Genomic DNA, 21,128 nt, shown 5'->3' on the forward strand with positions numbered 1-21,128 from the left:
ATCATTCACCAAGACGGGCGGTTGCCAAACACAAACATTCTACTCTGATGTCCCGTTCTAAGCTCAAAACCGACTCAGTGGTTAAGAGAAAGAAACGGAACACCCCAGTAAAGAGGGTAGCCTAGGCTAGTCAGAGGGGACCAGGAGATTGGTATTGGCTTGAAAGGTATAGGAGGTGTCAGTCTCCCCTTAAAAGACAATACAAGAGCAATTGGGGACATGTATGAAAGTATACTAAAGCCACTAGGCTAGTAGCCTAGGTGCAGTGAGAATCGTTCACTGAAACTCTCTCATATACTATCTTGGAAGAGGAAAATTTTATGCAGTAATATCTTAAATGTATAAAATATTGCCTGAGCTTCAATAAAACTTTACCAGGAAGGATATATCTTGCATGAAGTGTGAAAGGTGCCTAGGCTAGGAAGTCTAGCACTTGTGAGGCTCGATCATAATTAGCCAAATCCACGACAACAAGGACACAATATAAGAATCCCTAGCTAAATTGCTAAATAGCTAAAGTTAAAAAGCAAGCGATGCCGGGAAAGTCGTTCTGGCTAACTAAATGTACAGAAAGAACGACTGCGTCCATGACGCCATCCGGCTGGCAACAGCTCTTGTTACGTTAATTACGATCTCAATCGAAGAGTAAAACTGGCAAGAGCTTACATTTACACAATTCAAAGAGATTACTTAACTTTCCAGAAGCAGATGAGGCTGGTGAAGACATCATAGTAACGAAATAAGTCCAAAATAGCGAGAGATAACACGGGATAAACACCGGTCAGCAAAGCTACAAGGGAAAGAATGGCTAGATGGCGCCACGAGGTGGCGGGGTGGCGCCTGTTTACAGTACAGTAAAAGCGTTGCCTTGATAACGGCTCTCCTATATTCTTGCCACTTTCCCCTCGAAGCGAAAACGCTATTAGTGGTGTAGATAGCTATGCGACGTGTCAAGAATACGTCCTCTGATATTATGCGATATCCCTTTTAAAAAATCTTTAAGGGATATTCGCTCCAGGAGTTAGAATTCTGGATACCTTTGGTAAATTCTCTGGGATATATCACTGTAGTCAAATATAACCTAGGAAGCTACTAAAGAAGGAACTTCCATCAGGACGACATGGCCTGAGCCCAAAAATGCCTTCTTTTGGGCATCCTTCATGTTCCCTAATGCTTCTAAATAAATCTTAAATTCCTCACACCACTGTTGCCATCGTGTTGCAACAGAATTGGGCTCAGCTGTGATGCTAAATCGTTCAGGATGTTCAATGTCAAAAGGCATTTTGATTCTTACCTTATTACCTACAATAGGTTACTGTTCTGCAGTCACTTTGTACCCTACCTTTTTTGTATCCTATCCAACTTCACAGTATACTTGATACTTAATTTTTCTTTTGTTTGCTTGCTATGATGAAATTCCTCCGTTCTGCTGCTTGGAAAATCTTCATTGGGCTTTTTCCCGCTTGTCCATCGATGTACAAAAGCTCCTTCTCTTGTGCTGGCCATCCATCAACAAAAGAAAAGCCCCAATGTTTCTTCTGCATGTGTTCGTCCTTCTGCTTGTCGCCAATCAATATGTTGATAGGATGTCTTCATAACAAACATGTTACCTGGAACATAGATGAAAAATTGTTAGTAATTATTTCTCAGCTAATCCCATCTTTGGTCGTCAATTTTTCTTGGTGGGATATAATGATACGTTGGTATTCTTAAAATACACTTCAATAACTCTTGTGACTATATTGCTCTATAACAGCCGACTCCTAAGTGTGTGTGGAGCGTCATACACAATCTGACAAAACCAAAACATTGCTAAACAAAAGAGCATTGCTCTCAAAAGACTTAAATCCTACTCCAGTACAAAACTATAAAGAATTACATCCTATCTATGAGGTAATCAATAAATGTTTGAATCCTAATACCAAAATAAATCATTACACTTATGTACAAAGCATAACATGTTTTATTCATGCAATATGATGCAATGTTGCAATACCTGTAACACTTGAAATAAAATACTGTAGTACATTATTACAATAATACATAACAAGAGCTGTATAGACAACTTGGACAAGAAATTAACAATAAGCTAGCTGTCCTAATGGGAGACTAATGCAGCAGTAAACTGGTATGCTTTGAATTTTACATCAAACACAGAAGAACATATTTTATGATTTGTAAACAATGAATTCTTCCATCAATGGGTCGATAAACCAACTAGGGGAAACAACATACTAGATATTGTGCAGACAACAGAAGAAAATTTATTATCCATTATATCAGTAGACAAAAATATTGGCAAAAGTGACCACAAAATAGTAAGGTTTCAGGTAATTATTCCTCATCTAAAAGAAAGAAAAATTATAAAAAAAAAACCTAGATCACTCACGGAGTAACTGGATAAAACTGAGGGAATTCACCAAGAATTTAGAATATGATGAAACGCTACAGATACACAATGGGACTCCTTTTTATAGAAGTATATAAAGAAAAAACTACATGTATACTGCATAAAAAACTTTTTTCAAATGGAACTCCACAACCTAAGTGGTTCAACAGAGAAACGGCCAGTGCAATAAAAAGTAAAGGCAGAAAACACAAATCAATGGGTCCACATCCTTCAATTCATGAAATTTCCAAGCACAAGAAGTTTAGCCGAGAAATAGGTTAACTAGTTATGAGGGCCAAGATCAATGAAGAGAAAAGCGTGTCTTTAGCTAGTAAAGAAAGCCTAAAAATTATCTTTTTGCATATGTAAACAGTAGAAAACCAATAAAAAGCTTTAGCCCATTAAGAGACTCGGAGGGTAATCATTTTAACAAATGATTTGGAAAAAGCCGAACTGATGAATGCATATTTAACAACTGTATTCACTAGGGAAGAATCGATGACCCTCCTTGAACCAGTTTTTCCACTTGTTTCGAAATCTCGTACGGCTGGCAGAGGTGAAAGACATTGGTAGAGGGTAGGTGAACCCAATTTATGATCTACAAGAATAACCGCCAGAGTTTCCAAAGACGTATAGAAGTTATAATCCATGTGTTTGTTTACGTCCAGTTTATTTTACATTGTGTTTTCACAACGTCCTCTTGAACTTTATAGCAAGGCCAATGTTACTTAAGGTCAAAGAAAGAACAAAAAGTGAGCAGAGAGCAGCAAAAAGGAACTAAGAAGAGAGGGAAACATGAAAAAGAGTACAAAGCTGGAACATTATCATTAAACTCTGGCAACAATGAGAGGCCACTGACAACTCATGGCACCCTCACACCAAGTGTGTTAGTAAACTTATGGTTAAAATACCTCGTTTAGGAAGCCTTCATGTAGGAATAAACAATAAAGGTACAAGGAAAGGCTGTCATAGTAATGTTATTTTGTTTTTTTTTTAAGGAAAAGGCGAAAATTTATAGCAAATCTTCAGGTGCTCATAACTCAAAAACACATTCACACTTCGGTACATTTTTCTTACTTATTTATGGTTCAATTTTAGAGAGATGGATATCATTGAAAAGAGGAATAAAAATCCCACAATTTTCTGTAACAGAATTTTGATTTTCCCTTTTCTCTTCTTTTTCATGATTATTTTACTTCTAGAGGAAGAAAATTAAGAAATACATTCATAAATAAAAGGCAAAGGGAAAATCTGTCACAGATTTATTCTGTTTATAAAGAGGTTTTGGTGGTTTGATTTTCAATGCAATTGGTGTCATATTATTGGAGAAAAATGTACCTAATTATTTTTCTAAATCATGATTATTGCTATTCAATGAAAAAGTTTTTGATCAAAGGACTTGAAATGTTTATATGTTGAAGATGTTATATATGTCTAAAACATATATAGAAATGATGTATTTTGAATAATTGAAAGAAAAAATGCATGTCACAGCAGATGGTCCCCTTAAAGGTTCATATGATTAATAAGAGTTTCCAATTTGCACACAGTAATTTCTACCAACCAAGTGGTCTTTTAGTTATTCAAAAATTTGATCTTCATTGTCGAAGGACTGTAGATCATTTAGTAGCAGTTGTAGCAGTTCATGCACAACTGTATCAAAAGCTGCACTGAAATTGATTAATGTTAAAATTCCACATTAGTTTCATCCATCATTTCCAGTATATTTACAACAGAGCAGATGGTTGTCTCTGTCGGGGGTCTGTATGAGCTTAATTCCTGGTAGTCCAGAATACTTTTCTGAACTGGTGTGACTATAGCCATTTTCTCAGATTTGTGAAACTTACATTCTTCATTGCTTGCATTTGCTATTCTCATTATTATTTGGGCTAGACTAGAAAAGTTTTTCTCTCCAATTACTTCAGATATTGGCGTAGGATCGATTGCGTAGTTTGTTTTCTTTGCTCTCTTGATTATCATAGTGATGTCATCTTATGTTATGTTGTTAAATCTCATTGATTTTATGTGCGTGGCAGGTGTATCATTAATCCTATGTTGAATATTTACAGATGACCTGGTTATACTTTCAATTTTGTTTTTAAAGAATACTAGAAAATTATTTGCTAGTTCCTGGTCATTGTATCCATTAGGTAACTTCTTTTTATGTACAACATTTCCCATTATATCATTTAGGAGATGATATAACTTATTTATGTCTGTTTCTGCTTCGCTGATCTTTCTCTTATAGTCTTCAATTTTTTCCTTCTTAGTAGGTAGTTGTATTGACACATAGCAGCTTTTGTATTCTACCCATGTACTTTGTTTTTCACCTATTCCACTTTCTCTGTCTTTTTTCCCCCTTTTTCACTAAATTCTCTCCATCAAACCAAGGAGATTAGTCTTTAACTAACAGTTATAGTCTTTTCCATCGGTGTGCACATGGTAACATATTCACGTTAAGACAGTTAACGTACATAGCTCCCAACAAACGTTGGTTATCATGATCGCAGGGAATGTTGATAGCATCCTTTATTTTCTTTGTAACTTCTTCAATAAATATGGTAGGAGAAAAATTTGATTTATGTCTAAAGTTTATTTTCTTTACTACTGCATGTTTCTGTAGAGGTAGACTAAATGTAATAAGTTTTTGCACCAGGGAGAAAGTACATTTCTCTTCAACATTTATATCAGATACAATGTTATTCATTGCATCACTCAAAATTAGATCCAGTGTATGCCCAGTTAAAGAAGTTGTTCAGTCGACATTGTTCACTAATTGATATGATTCTAATAACTCACTGAAGGCCAAAGTGTCAGATCAAAAGAATATACCGGTTCAAGGAGCTGTGCTTCAGCTTGTCCACAACTCCTATAGTGTACACAAGGATTTTTCCATTTTTATCAACCTGGGCTTAAAAGAACACTATCAGTCTATTGCATTATGTAGAGAATTGGTTGATTCTGGCAGACTCGGTGGAGACCCCTCTTCTACATCAAGACAGTCTTCTTTGGTTTTACTTTGATTTTGGGGATCATCGTATATGACGAGAAGTCATCTCTGCAACCATCTTGGAAACTGGTTTATCTCAGGGTGATAATAGACACCCAACTAGGTAAAGTCAGAATAGAAAAGCTAAATGGGCACCTCTCCCTTTTCTTAAGCAAAGCTTGTTACCAGTACATTGGTGGCCTCGCCTGTTGGGTACTTGATCTCCTTGGAGTGCCTGATTCCCAATGGCTGTCTTCGCATTCATTCTCTTTAGTGGCAGCTGAAGACCTAAAAGGTCTAAGCACAACGACGATTCTGAAGATTTAGGTTTCGGTGGGGCCAGAGCAAAAGAGAGACCTGAGTCGGTGGGTGTTAGACAACAATCTCCTTTGGGGAGTAGACCTTCTCTCCCCTGGATTTGATGCTCTAAACACATGCATCCAAAAAAAAGGGGGGGGGGGGCGGCGGGGGCCTCATCCGTTGCAATACACAGCCTCTGGACTGTGGTCTGAGTCTGAGCAGCCGGGCCACATAAACCTCCTGGAAATGAGAGCAGCCTTTCTGGTTCTCAAACTATTCTATCTGCTCTTTTCAAGACACACTGTGGTGCTGATGAGTTACAGTTCCACGGTAGTGGCGTGCGTAAACAAGCAAGGAGGTACCTTTTCACAGCAACTATGTCATCTAACTGGAAATTTTAAGATGGATGGAAGACAAATGGGGAGCCCTATCAGCCCATTTAATCCTTGGCAAGAAAAATGTCCGGATGGATAAACTGAGCAGGGAGATTCAGATAGTCTTGACTTTGTGGAGCTCGTTCACAAAAGACATGTTCGCGATGTCCCTCAATCAGAAGCTTTCCATGACTGCTCATCAGTACCAGATTATTATTATTATTACTAACCAAGCTACAGCCCTAGTTGGAAAAGCAAGGTGATATAAGCCCAAGGGCTCCAATAGGGAAAATAGCCCAGTGAGGAAAGGAAATAAGGAAATGAATAAATAGTGAGAACATATTAACCATAAATCACTCTAAAAACTGTAACAACGTCAAAACAGATATGTCATATACAAACTATAAAAAGACCTATGTCAGCCTGTTCAACATAAAAACATTTGCTCCAACTTTGATCTTTTGAAGTTCTACTGATTCAACCACCTGATTAGGAAGATCATTCCACAACTTTGACACAACTGGAATAAAACTTCTAGAATACTGTGTAGTATTGAGCCTCATGATGGAGAAGGCCTGGCTATTAGAATTAACTGCCTGCCTACTATTACGAACAGGATGGAATAGTCCAGGAAGGTTTGAATGTTAATTATGGTCAGAGTTATGAAAAATCTTATGCAACATGCATAATGAACTAATTGAACGACGGTGCCAAAGATTAATATCTAGATCAGGAATAAGAAATTTAATAAACCGTAAGTTTCTGTCCAACAAATTAAAATGAGAATCAGCAGCTGAAGACCAGACAGGAGAACAATACTCAAAACAAGGTAGAATGATAGAATTAAAACACTTCTTCAGAATAGATTGATCATCGAAAATCTTGAATGACTTTCTCAATAAGCCAATTTTTTTGTGCAATGGAATGTTTCTCAAAAGTAATTTTGCTGCCGAGTATCACACGTAAAATTTTAAATGTCATACAAATTTAAAGAAACATTATCAATACTGAGATCTGGATGTTGAGGAGCCACTGTCCTTGAACTACTTACAATCATACTTTGAGTTTTATTAGGATTCCACTTCATACCCCATAATTTGCACCATGCACTAATTTTAACTAGATCTCTAATAAGGGATTCAGTAACCCCAGATCTACATTCAGGGAATGGAATTGATGCAAAGAGAATAGCATCATCTGCATATGCAACAAGCTTTTTTTCTAGGCCAAACCACATGTCATGTGTATATAGTATGAAAAGTAATGGGCCAAGAACACTACCCTGTGGAACACCAGATATCACATTTCTATACTCACCATGGTGCCCATATACAACAACTCTTTTAGATCTAGTACTTAAAAAATCAATAATAATGCAAAGAAACGACCCACCCACTCCCAACTGTTTCAGTTTGAAAACAGGGCCCTCATGATTAACACGGTCAAAGGCAGCACTAAAATCAAGGCCAGTCATACAAACGTCCTGCCCACAATCAAGGGATTTTTGTACAGCATTGGAGAAGGTAAGGGCATCACATGCTCCAAGGCCTTTATGAAAACCAAATTGCAAACTAGGGAATAGATGATTACCTTAAGCAAACCTATTAACCCTGGATAGGTATGCTACTCGGACACCCCTTTAAGGGTATACTCGGTCGTGAACGACCCCGACTCCGAAAAAAATTCAGGAAAAATCTAGTTATGCATCAATCTGTATTGTTTGACTTGCTAAAAATACTTCAAAGAATGCTAAAAATTACTGAAAATATAAATGATACCCATCTACAAAATAACTATTTATTGTAAATATATCAAAAATTTAAGGATACAAAAAAAAAGACGACGTAAATATTCACAAAAAAATAGAAATATACATATACACATAAATCCCTTTAGGGACACCTTCTTAGATGGCAAAGCAACAGCGTGTAATTGCTGGAAATGAGTTGGACCCATAGAAGTCAAGATCTGAAATGAGAAAAAAAGGGTAAATTTTTTTGGCCAAAAAAATTTGTCCAAATTTCATGAATTTTTTGGGGTACCCAAATGAAATAAGAAGAGGCTAATTTCTTTATAGAATAAACTCATATTATCCTAGAACAGAAATACATAATAAAATGTGCACTAAGGTGTAATTTACTGTTATAACAGGGGCGAAATCTAAAGGTCATTTTTTGACGGCCTAGTTCACAATGTAAATTTCTTATGAAAATCATTGTATCTCCTATAAGATATGATATTCATGCATTAAATTATACCAAAATATCACGAATTCTATACAGAACAAGAATATATAGAGATATGCCAACTTACCTTTCGGGTATGTCAACAAAATGGCCGCAGACCGCAACAACTCTTACAGCCCAATCTACCACTTGAAATGAAGAATGGGGTTGCAAGCTCCATATTATCATCAACATCTCTTTTTAACTCCATTAGAAGTGTGTTGATGACATCCATGCCGAGGGAATACTGTCTGCTGACCATTATTGAAGATAAATTCAAAATAAATAGAAAAAAAATCAAATTTGCAAAAAACCTAAAAAAATCAGAAATTAGCATTTGAGGGAAAATGGACCTCATGGCAATATATGGCATCTAAGCCAAAACCAATGTCATGCAAGTGGTAGACACACCATCCACCCACACTTTCCAACTATAAAGAACCAAACAAGTATTAACACTGTTCGACAATTTATAATTATGTAATAACTTTGCTGTTTGATCACTTACCCCTATAAAGGTATGTAGGGTCGAGGTCGACCCCTGGGGGGGGGGGTAAGAAAACGGGGAAGGAGGGAAGTTAGACGAAAATCAGTCCTAAAGCAGACAATGGCATGTAGACTAGTCACCCCTTGCAGGTCGATCACTTCCATATTCGAGACAGCTGATGATTTATGGGGAAAAAACAGGTTTTGAAAATGCTGTAGGGGTCGCAAACGACCCATCATACCTTTCCAGGGTTAAGACGTTTTGCCAGAATACGTTCAAAAACTTTTGGTGATGGAGTTGAGCTACCACAAACACATTTACATAGAGGTGTAACATTACTAATTCTCCAACAAGTGCTGAAAGCTCCTCTTTTTGGTAACATGCGCAAAATAACAGATAAGTTAAGAGCTAAGAAATCTGCTGTCTTTATAAAAAACAAAGGAAAAATACCATTTGGGTCTACACCTCCATAAGAATCAAGGTCCATCAACAGAGCTTTAATTTCACGAGATCGAAAAGGTAAACTAGTTAGTTTTAGCCTCAGGAAAACAGGAATGAGGAAGTTCAAGTTTTTCATTACTCTGTTTATTGTCAAAAACATCAGCCAAAAGGGTTGCCTTTTCCTTTGGACAGTGAATGACTGAGCCATCTGGTTTAAGTAAAGGAGAAACTGTTGCATCTACACCAAAGAGTGCAGATTTAAGGGTAGACCACCATTTATGTTCTTGAGTTGTACCAGAAAGGGTTTCTTTTATGGTTAAATTGTATTCCTTTTCAGTTGAGGCATAAACTCTCTGAGCAAAAGCTCTATGCATAGTATAGTTATTCCAAGTCATATCTGATGTTACCCTTCCAAAGAGGATAGGCCTCCTGCTTCTCCAAGTAAGCACGTCTGCAATCACCATTGTACCACGGTTTGTCCTTCACTCGGTACCTTAGCACACGAGAAGGGATACGCCTATCAATTTTGTTGACTAGATTCTCATTCAAAGGGACAACAGGATCAACACTACTATATAATTGTGACCAATTCAAGCACAAAAGATCCTGCAAAATCTCATTCCAGTCTGCTTGAGATTTCATATAAATTTTACTAGAGTATGATACATCAGGGACAGGCTTCTCAGTGTTCACTACTATTGAAATCAAGGCATGATCAGATGTCCCAACTGGAGAACCAACCTTACTAGTTATAACGCCAGGGGAGTCAGTGTATACGAGGTCCAAGCAATTACCAGACCTGTGAGTAGCTTCACGTATAATTTGCTCACAGCCTGATTCAGAGGCAATCTAAAGCTCTTAAGCCATGGCGATTGGTAGGAGAGATGGAACTTACCACTCCCTATGGTGAGCATTAAAATCACCAACAAAGACAAAAGAAGCCTTTCTATCATCTTGTATCTTAGTCATAATGGTAAGAAGACAATGGAAGATAAAATCATCCATGTCTGGATTCCGGTAGATCGAACACAAATAAAAGTTATGCCTGTCACAAACTTTTATTACCTGAATCTCATGACATCAACATTCACAGCAGGACTTATGAGAAATAGTGTACTCGGTCCTGATATACACCGCCATTCCCCTGGCCGTAGGAATGGCATCACGTTTCAACATTGTCGTCGTCTTAAAACCAGTTATAAGGAGCTCAGATGAGAGCCTCATATTAGAAACTAAAGTTTCTGAGCACAAAAAGGCTTTTTGGCAAGATGTTTTCCAACATAAATGGGACAATCTAGGCATCTACGTGTTCCCCTTCTTGTGCCTAGTAGGGAGGTTTCTCATCAAAGCAAGGGCATCACAAGGTCAGCAAGAGCCCTCATCGTTCTGGTGTGGCAACATACATAATGGTTTCCAGACCCTCTACATTTGTTCACAGAGGAGCCGAGGGAGCCCTCTCCACCTCCAGATCTACTCAAACAACCACATGCAAAGATTTACCACAAGGTAGTGGCTTTGCTACGTCTTCACACCTGGAGGTTTTCAAGCATTTCCTCATGTCGAGAGGACTTTTGCAGGCAGTGGCAATGTTTGGATACCGGGAGTTGTCTTCAGCTGTCTACCAGGCGAAGTGGACAATCTTTTGTAGTTAGTCTCATGGAAAGGGTATCGCTCCTCTCTACGCTACTATCCCAGTGATAGCAGAGTTCTTGTCATACCTTTGGGAGGCAAAACTCTGCTTGGTTTCGGTGGTGAAAAGTCAGTGCTCAGCTTTGAGCCTTGCCTTTAGACTAAGCTGAGTCAACATTTCCTCATATATGGAACTGTCCCTAATATCAGATTTCACTTGTTGGGTCCTTCCCCACATTCTGGTGGGTGGGAATGAACACGTAGATGTAGCAGCTAAGGAAGCTTCAGTGCAACTAAATGGGCCCAGCCGGTATGCCAGTATATGGAAGTATCGGATGAAAAACCCAAAATTCTGAAAAAATTTACTGAGCTTTGTATGGCAATGGAGAATGCGTATACAAAATATTTTGTCAAAATTCGTCTTACTTTCATAGTCATAGGGTAATTAGTAAAAGTAACCCTATAAACCTAAAACATCGATTCCTACAAGAAAAGGTAGTATTTCTTCTGTTATCATAAATTTTGATTATTACTACATTTTAATATAAAACAAATTGTGAGCAATGGCATCTGTATAGATTCCAGGAGTCACAATACGGAGTATTACATGGCAATTACACCCTTCGGCCTTCAGTGCTAGCACGAACCTTATAGAAAGTACACGTTTAAGTTTAACCTTTGAAATTCACTCGTTTTTACATCTTGTTTCTCTTAGTTTCGGCAAGAATTTCATCATGCCAAAGAGGAAAAGACAATTTCAACATCTTGCTAAATAAGTTAGAAGAAAAATCCCTTTAATAAGAGGTCAGAAGTGGGTAATATCGGCGATATTAGCGGAGTTCGTGAAGGAGAGAGGATGAACGAGCGACCCCCTCTCGCCTAAAGAAGCAAGATATTGAGCAAAGGGATCTTCATTTATGATTAAATTATGATAAGTAACATTGTTTTGGTTTATTAATATCCAAAAGGGAACATAAAAAATCCATAATAATCAAAATATATTATTATTGTCTTTGTAAATATACAAAGAAAAACTGTGAAAGCCCGTATCTTAGAACTATACTTATTGACCTTCAAATTCTATCTTCTCCCTTAGTTTTAAAGATATGCGAAAGAGGAAAACACAATTTTAACATTTCACTGACATAAGGAAGCCGAAATTTGCTCTAATAAAAGTTCTGAAGTGGGTAATATCGACGATATTAGCTGAGTTAGTGAAGGCGAGAGATGATGAAGGAAGAACTGTCTCGCCTAAAGAAGCAAAGCAAAGCAAAGGGATCTTCATTTATGATTAAATTATGATAAATAACATTGTTTTGGTTTATTAATATCCATAAAGTAATATAGAATTCATAATAATCATAATTTATTATTATTGTCTTTGTGAAAATATAAAGAAAAACTTTGAACGCCTCTATCTCAAAACTATTCTTATTGGCCTTCAAATTCTATCTTCTCCCTTAGTTTTAAAGATCTAGCATTGAAATTTGGTATATAACTTAGAGAGACATTATAATACAATAAAAGAGCCCTTTTTTCAATTTGTTTCATATTTTTTTTCTTAGTTTTTTTTTTTCCCGGATTTATAGGGTTTATTTTTTTACCCTAATAAAAAAAAATCCATATCCTGTTTTATTGGAGGTGTACAGCAGGTCTATATAGGGTAGTAATCCCAGGTCTTAATTTTAAGTATCAAGGGAGGAGATAGAATTTGAAAAACACTCATTTTCAGGATAAATCACCATGGCGTCGCAAAACCGAAAGTTAGAGGCAAAAATCTAATGCAGTTTGGATGTGTCCTAAGTCACTTTATTAAAATACGGATATTAGCCAGCCGGCGCCCCTTAATCTATCCTAAGTATTCCCTATAAAGACCTTGAAAGTAAAGTACATTTCCAATGTAAGAATAAGTGGCAGTGTCGATGGTCTGAACTGACTAATAATACAAAATTGAAACAAATCCTTATTTTGGTGGATAAATGGTCATCTTGTAATTCTACAATTAGGAGGAATGACATCATTTTAACTAGACTCTGTATTGGCCATGCACATGCAACCCACAATTATTTAATGAGTGGGGAAGGTAGACAGGCCGTTCTTTATAATACTTGTCAAGTGACAATGGATATCAAACATATTTTAGAAGATTGTCCTGTTTTATATTTACAGAGGAGGACAAATTTAATCCAGGGCAAAGCTTTTAGAGATATACTCGAGGAAAATTGTAATACCCAGAACTTACATATTTATTCAGATTATTGGCTTGTATCACAAGCTTTAGTTAATTTGATTAATTTATATATTTAATCCTTTTAATCTTTTTTTCACATTTAGATGTTATAGTATGGAAGTGGTGTGATTGGTTTTATAGGTTAGAATTATATCAACTGGTTTGATTGTACGGGTATGATTAATTTGCATTAAATAGAACTGAATGGCCTTTGATACCCCAGTGCTTGGCTTAAGTTCTAAATTTTTTATTCAATTCAATTCAATCCTTATGGATTTATGACCGTACCTGCCCTCAGCCGGAAGTCAGACCACCTCCTTGGAACGTATTCTTGGCACTAGGAAAGTAATTTTTACCTTTGGTGTTGGAGTCTTCTGATTCTGAATTAATATTTACCTTCTCTCCTGTGCAAACCCTCAGAAACTCCTATGACATTCCATTTAATAGCTTGTTTTGTAGTGGTAAATATGAAAATAATAGGTTTTTGTTTTGAAACAATGTTTATTTTAACGCTTCAAGCACTATTGGAAGTACACTCTACTCCATTCATTGCCATCGGGTGTATTTTACATATAGTTATTACCAGTTTTTATCTTTTTTTTTTTGAGTATGAAATTTTACAAAATATCTTAAAATTATATATCAATGGAAGTTAAACTTATTCTACTATAAAGTAAAAAATCTTATTCTTATTTAGAATTGTTCTGGGCTGAGATGAGTTCAATAAAATGTCCTAAAATGCACCTAAGGCTTTAGTGTTATATTTATTGAAAGTTAAATGATTTATGGAAATTATCTACTTTTTCATACTTTTTAAGTATATTCAAGTCACCACTCCCATAAACCTTTTTTTCTCCACAGGTAGGAGAATCTTGTAGTTCCTTGAATAATTTTCTGTTTGTAATTTTGAATAGATCTCTTTTAGAATAGTTATTAATGTTTTACAAGAACATTGGCAATTACTTTGAGAAGTTAGAGTTTTATCAGAAGGTTAATATGGCCGATGGCATAATGTTCTTTATATGTTTCATGAAAAATTTGACCTTATATTTAGTTAGATGAGTGCTTCCCCTTTTAAGAGCACTCAAAAGGAATAGTTAATTAATTTAAAACAAAACTACTGTGTGCGGGCATTTTAGCCACTTAATAATAATGTTTTATATTTAGATGTCATAAAACCATGCCTGAGTTAGAATATGTAAGTACTTCACCTTGTTGAGTGTATGAGTAAAATAATTTTTAATCAGGGCACAAGTTTCTGACCAAGTTTCTCATATTCCCCTGAAGTTTTAAGCTATACAGTATAAGTAATTTTAGCTATATTTTTTTATATAATTTTTCACAACCTGTGTTATGGTATTACTTTCAGGAAAGGTGTACATTTGCCGTTTTTCTGCTGATGGACAGTGGTATCGAGCCGTTGTGCTGTCTGTGATGCCAGATTCTCAAGAAGTTGTTGTCAAATATGTTGATTATGGCAACAAAGAAACCACTAGTACCTCTCGGTAAGATATATATGACTAAAATATTCTTATATATTCACTTTTCATATTATGAAACTAATGACTAACTAATAGATATCCTGAAATATAATGTGATCAAATAATCCTGAGTGAAGTAGAGAATTGATTTAAGGACTCTTAAGGTTTTTATACCTCATCTTTAAAAAAGAGAAATACATAATAAAATGTCCTTTCGGGCTCGACCCATGTCGTCCTCATGGAAGTTCTGCAAAGGCTGTTTTGTACTTAGGATATTTCTGCGAGTAATATACCAGAGAATTTTTACCTGTAGAGGTATCACAGGGTTCTATCCCTTCGAGCGAATATCCTGAGAGATATCGTGTATGAAACAGGGATGTGTTTGAAGCCAATCCTCCTTCCCCGAATAGAGTTAACCTTGTCACAAAGAATGTGGGATAGGATAGGATACGTAAGTGGAAGAGAGAGCCGTTACAACTCTGATCTCAGTGTTTTGTAAACGTGTTTGCTGGTTTTCCATTCCTTCTAGTAGTGCCATCTTGATAGAATGCTTTAGGAGTTTTCTTCTTGTTTTCACATTTTTGGAGTGTTTTTGAGACTATGGATACTTCTGCCTCTTCCTCATCAATTTAAGTTGAGTACCGTTTCCTTTCGTGGTGGAGAATTTTGCGTCTCCCCCTTGTGTTTATGCGCTCTGCGACCGTTATTTTTGGAGGGTGCCGTATGGCCAAAGCCGGTAGCTCATGTCTCCAAATTGCTCAGGATTGTATATTTAATTCTTATCTAGTCTTGTAAAAGTGTGTTAAATATATTCTTTTACAACTGTGGTATGATTATGTCAGACTTTTGCCTTTTTTGCATGCTTGTTTTGTCGCCTTACCCATTTGCTAGGCTTCCTTTCTTAGTTTTTGGTATGGTGGCAGCCTGTTTACTGTAGATTCCTTGGAACGACATTTGCTGGTTCTAATACTACAGTTAGGTCTTCTTCTACTGCCACTTGACCATTTTCCTACCCTGGATTAATTCTCTCTGTCGCCTTAGACTAGCTGTCCCTTTCCCCTTACTAGTTAGACTACAAATTTTTCACTGTCTGTGGAACTACAATTACTTTATCTAGTCTGTATTCCCTAGCATATGAGCATTCCTCAACTGCTATATAAGCTAGGCTAGTCGGCACAGTGTTTTTTTTTTTTTCTTAACCCTGTCTAGGCAATGAAACTAGAACCCCTTTTGGGTTCTTAATTGCTGCCTTAGCAGTTGCCTAGTCTCTGACTTCAGCTCCTCATACTAGGGTATGTAACTTTTGCTGTGAGGTCTTGACTCCTTTGCCTGGTTGGAAGCTCCCTGGGTGAAGTACTTATCATTTGGCCATACTTCCAGTCCTGCCGGATTGAGTTCTGCCCTTAGATGTGAGTAGGTTAGGGATACCCCTCTCTTTTTTCATTGGAAGAGATCCTTCCCCCTTGCTGCCTTAGCTGTAGCCTTAGGCTAATCATCAGCAGCAGTTCCCTTCCTCCATATCAGAGGAACATTATCCTCCAAAGTTGGTCGGTTGGGTACCTCCTAGTTGTCCGGATTTCCCTTGAATTTACGAATTCATTGTATCCTGGCCGTGTTATACGGCTAATTATTTTAAAGGGCTAATCCCCTTTCTCATGATTTAATGTTAACAACTAGGTTATTGGGAGATTCATTTATCTATTACCTTCTATTAGCCTGTACCTTTCTTCTTACTTGTAGTTTGGTTCCATATAGGATTGTCCACTTTTTGTCGACATGACAATACCACTGCTGAGTTGTGTCGACATACTTATGGGTAATGAATGGTCAGTTCATAGAGGCATGGTTGCTAGGAATACCCGTGGCCTTAGGCATGGCTGCTGCTGGCTTAGGCCGGGTGGTATGTGAATTTACCACCTTAGGCTGTCTAATAGACTGACTTTGGAGGAAATGGAGCTCTTGATGTGACACTTTCCTCCATTTTTTACCACACTCTTTTATATTTATTCATGAATCTCTAAAGATTTCTTCTTATTCTACTACACTGTAGGAATTCTTATGGAATTTTGAGCTGTTTGGCATGAGCTTCCGTTGTAGTGTAGCTTTAGCCGTAGGTAGAGTAGGTAGAAATTTTCAAATTATATATAATTTAAAAATAAAAAATTATTTTTAAATATTCTTGTGTAACATAAGATATGCAAATTTTTTTAAGCACAATTTTTGCTCATTGAAAATTTTCTATCTCCACAGGTTGGTGAAGACATGGAGTATGCTACAGTAACCTGCACCAGGCAGGTCAAGTTGCCTTGTGACCACAAGACTTGCCAGAAACATGGTGACTGCCATGTTTTCAAAGGTTCCTTTACCATCTGGGAACCTACTAACGACAGTGTGTGCAAGAACCTGATTAACACCTGTTTCCATGCTACCAACGTCTCCCACGACGATAAAGTGTGTGTTCAGAAGACTGTTAGGCATTGGGCAAGAGGCTTCCAGAAGAGCTCTCATCAAGGTGCCCCTTACCTTCCTTTAATGGAAATTAATGGTTTACTCATCCCCAAGGCCAATATGACTGCTGTTTTCAGTCGCCAGATACCGAAGGTCCAACTTCCACCGGGACAACTAGATCAGGGAAATCATGAAGTTTGGGACGCTCTTCAGTTGATGAGCTTGGATGCTGACAACAAGTCAACGATTGCTTCTGTGACGTCAGAGAGAGGATCCTGCTGACTACAGAAGCCTCTGATGATTCCGTAGATGGCCCTCAGGTAAGTACAGCAACTAGTACTTGTTTGGCTTAGACCCTCATCCCTGTATCGGCCACCCCTGCCTTAACTTCTACTCCTATTCTTACTCTGAATACACATTTGTTCCCTGGTCTCTTGGAGTTCAGGGCATTCATGGAAAATATCCATGCCGAACATAAGAGCTCAAGTGTCCTTAGAGATGAAGATAGAGGCTTTTCTGCAGGCACCTAAGTCCAAGGCTACACCAGCGTCGAGTCTTCCAGCTTGCTCGGCAAAAAATCCCTGGCGTTATTCAGAGCATATGGCTCAGAGTGAGGGGTACCTCCACATTGGAGAAAGCATTGGATCTAAGCCTGTCTCCAATTTAGAATTCTACCCCTGAAAGGCTGAACTCTGAAGCCTCCATGAGGGATGATACAATCGCCAAGGAAACTATTATCCTGGACCAAAGCAAGGCTTAAACCTTATTGGTAAAGGAGGTAAAGTTTGTTAACACTCAACTTTCTACTTTTGGCAGGAAGCAGGATACCTTTATAGCTCCTAAGGACACTGTCTTTCCCTTGTCCTTAAAAAGTTTAGAGGCTGTGAAGTGTGCAAACTTCTCTCTCTAGCCCTTCCTTATGGCTCGGACAGTTAGGAAGATATCCAACACACCTTTACGATCGGAAAACTGTATAGGGACATCGGAGGCAATCAATTCAATGAGAGGTTACCTAGAATTCCCAAATTTTTGGTGAAACCAGAATTGGAAGCCAAAGAAAGGCTGTCTACTTCTATGTCTCACTAGTCCTATTTGGAGATGTTGATTGTGAACTACTCTAAGTCAGACCTCTTCCCAGTCCTGGCAAAGACTCATCTGGCTACCTTCTACGGGGATTTGCAAGCTTTATTTTTAGCCAGAAGAGCTTGCAGAGAGCACGTTCTAGCCGCAGCAACTATTAGGCATGAGCCTAAAAAGTTGACTCAAATATCTGGGAGAAAGACCTTTTTCCTCAGAAGGTGGTCAAGGAGGTAATGGACAGGGTGGCTCAGGAGAATTAAGAGCTTTATGCAGAAGTACGGTATATCCTCTAAGATGAAATTCACCCCTGGAGAAAGACCTCAACCTAAAGGCAAGATGCCCTTTAAGAGCAGAGGAACCTTTAATGCCGCAGCAGCCTTTGTTGCCACAATCCCCAAGTATATGACATAGTCTCCAGCCTTCAGCCCAGTCTATGAAAGGGCCACTACACCATTTTACCCGGTCAGAGATCAAGGGAAAAATGCTAGTGGTAGAGGAAAGTCTGGAACGGGTGGTCAATCTAGTTGCTGAGGAAATAGAGACAAATCCTATAAAGAGGCAGGTCCTTCAAAACAACTATGAGGAGCTTTCGGCAGGGGGAAGACTCTATCTTTACAGGGACCAATGGAATTTCGATCCTTGGGCTCATATCATAGTCTCGACAGGAATAGGGTGGAAATGAAAACAAAAACCACCCTAGTTCAATAGGTTCTTCCAACCCAGAACCCATTCTTGGAAGATTATATACAGGATCTTCTCCGAAAGGGAGTTTTCCATTGCACAATATCCATGAACTTTCAAGTACAGCTATTCTGCGTACCAAAAAAAGATTCAAGCACTCTTTGATCTATTCTGGACTTTTCCCCTCTAAACAAATTCTTTCAAAACGACAAGTTCCAGATGCTAATGTTCTCGCAAATATGGACCCTACTATCCCAGGGGGCATACACTGTCTCCATCGATCTTTCCGACGCCTATTGGCATCTTGCTATAGGTCGGCGCTTCTCCCCCTACCTTGGTTGCAGACTGGCAAAAAAAGCTTACGTATTCAAAGCTGTGCCCTTCAGACTTAGTATAGCTCCAAGGATTTTCACAAAACTAGTCGAGACCATTGTCCAACAACTTTGGAACAAAGGCCTCCAAGTGATGGTATATCTAGACAACTGGTTAGTCTGGACTGCAACGAAGTAGAAATGCCTTCTAGCAGCTCTGAAAGTCATGAAATTCCTACAATTTCTTGGGTTTCAAATCAACTTCCAAAAGTTCAGACGTTCTCCAGCTCAAGAATTTCATTTGCTAGTACTTCGATGGAATCTAAAGTCAAATATTCTATCTCTACCTCGGGCCAAGGTAAAGGAAATAGCGAACTCTGTCAGGTGCATACTTCAATTGAAAGTAATCACCAGACATCAACAGGAAAGAGTCTTAGGATTGCTGTAGTTTGCAGCCATGACAGACCATATTCTAAAAGCAAGACTCAAAGATGCCAACAGAGTCTGGAGAAGAAAGGCATCAAAAGCTAGGAGTGATGGTCGCTACAAAACCCTGGCTTTACTGCGCAAATAGCTCAAGCCGTGGTACACTGCCAAGAGCTTGTTGACTCACGTCCTTTTGCAGTAACCTCTAACTTCTGTGACAATTCATACGGATTCCTTGGAACAGGGTTTGTGTGTGTGGGGGGGGGGGGAGGACATTCCCCTTCCAAGAATATACATGGCCAGTGGTCAGCTACATTTCAGAAAAGCCATAACAACATCCTGGAAGCCATGGCAGTGTTTTTAACTCTTAAGAGACAGAACACAAAGAAAAGATCACATCAAATTAGTTTTCGACAGCAAGATGATAGTCCTCTGTATCAGCAAACAGGGCTCAGATCAGCTATGTGATTTAGTCATTCTCACTTTGGCAAAGCGGAGAAATTGGCATCTCTCAGCGGTTCACTTAGAAGGCGTTCGCTATGTAATGGTGAACGCCCTATAAAGATCCAGGCCTCTGGAAACAGAAATGTCTCTAGATGCAAAATCAATCTTTTTCATCGTAGAGCAAGTCCCAGAACTGCAAATAGATCTCTTTGCGATGAGCTTCATCAAGAAGCTTCCCGGGTATGTAGCACCAAACTTAGATCCGGAAGTGGCAGGGACAGATGCGATGTCACTGAATTGGAACCAGTGGTCTCACATTTACCCCTTTCCACCGTTCAACCTCCTTATGAAAGTCCTGAACAAACTATGAACTCTCAAAGGAACAGCAGCTTTAGTGGCCCCAAAGAAGCCTCAGAGCAATTGGTACACCCTTGTTCTGGAACTCAAACCTCGCCAGATCCCTCTACCATCTCCATTGCTGTCCCAGGATGTTCTACAGAAGACCGTCTTTGATTCCTCCTGGACAACGAAAAACATTCAGCTCAATTTTCTCACCCTAGGGGCCAAAAGAAAGTTCGGAGTTGCGAAGGAGAGGATTGATTCCATAGAAGAATAAAAGTACGCTACTACAAAAAGGCAATACTTGTCTTCCTGGAAAAATGGGTTGAATGCATTGAAATACATCAGCCCTCTTCCATTACTATGAACTTCTGTATTTCATTATTTCACTTCATGAAAGCCCTCTTAACGAGAGAATGCCTTGGCGAAGTGACTTGGTTTCTTCATATTGTTGAAGAATTGTGTCGGGCAAGAGGGCTGTAGAACTTGGGGAAATTGCTCCTAAAGTACGAATTTAAATTTTTCTCATAGATAGATAGATAGATATAGAGATATTGATATATATATATGTATATATATATATATATGTGTATATATATATATATATATATATATATATATTTATATAGGTAGATAGATAGATACAGATATATCTATGTGTATATATATATATATATATATATATATATATACACACATATATATATCAGTATATATATATATATATATATATATATATATATATATATACAGTATATACATTATATATATAAATATATATATAAATGTGTATATATATATATATATATATATATATATATGTGTGTGTATGTATGTATATATAGGTGGGTTTA

At 37.8% G+C, this 21,128-nt stretch overlaps 1 protein-coding gene across 1 annotated transcript in view; it reads left to right on the plus strand.

The window, feature by feature from the left end:
- Nucleotides 1-21,128, plus strand: part of LOC137641382 (RING finger protein 17-like) — a 1,982,860-nt gene that overhangs the window by 1,100,495 nt on the left and 861,237 nt on the right. The window contains exon 15 of the mRNA XM_068373901.1: nucleotides 14,434-14,569. Coding sequence (XP_068230002.1) covers nucleotides 14,434-14,569 — 136 coding nt within the window. The remainder of the gene's footprint in view (nucleotides 1-14,433; nucleotides 14,570-21,128) is intronic.

The sequence above is a fragment of the Palaemon carinicauda genome, chromosome 5, assembly GCF_036898095.1.
Source record: "Palaemon carinicauda isolate YSFRI2023 chromosome 5, ASM3689809v2, whole genome shotgun sequence".
In the NCBI taxonomy this organism is placed as follows: Eukaryota; Metazoa; Arthropoda; class Malacostraca; order Decapoda; family Palaemonidae; genus Palaemon; species Palaemon carinicauda.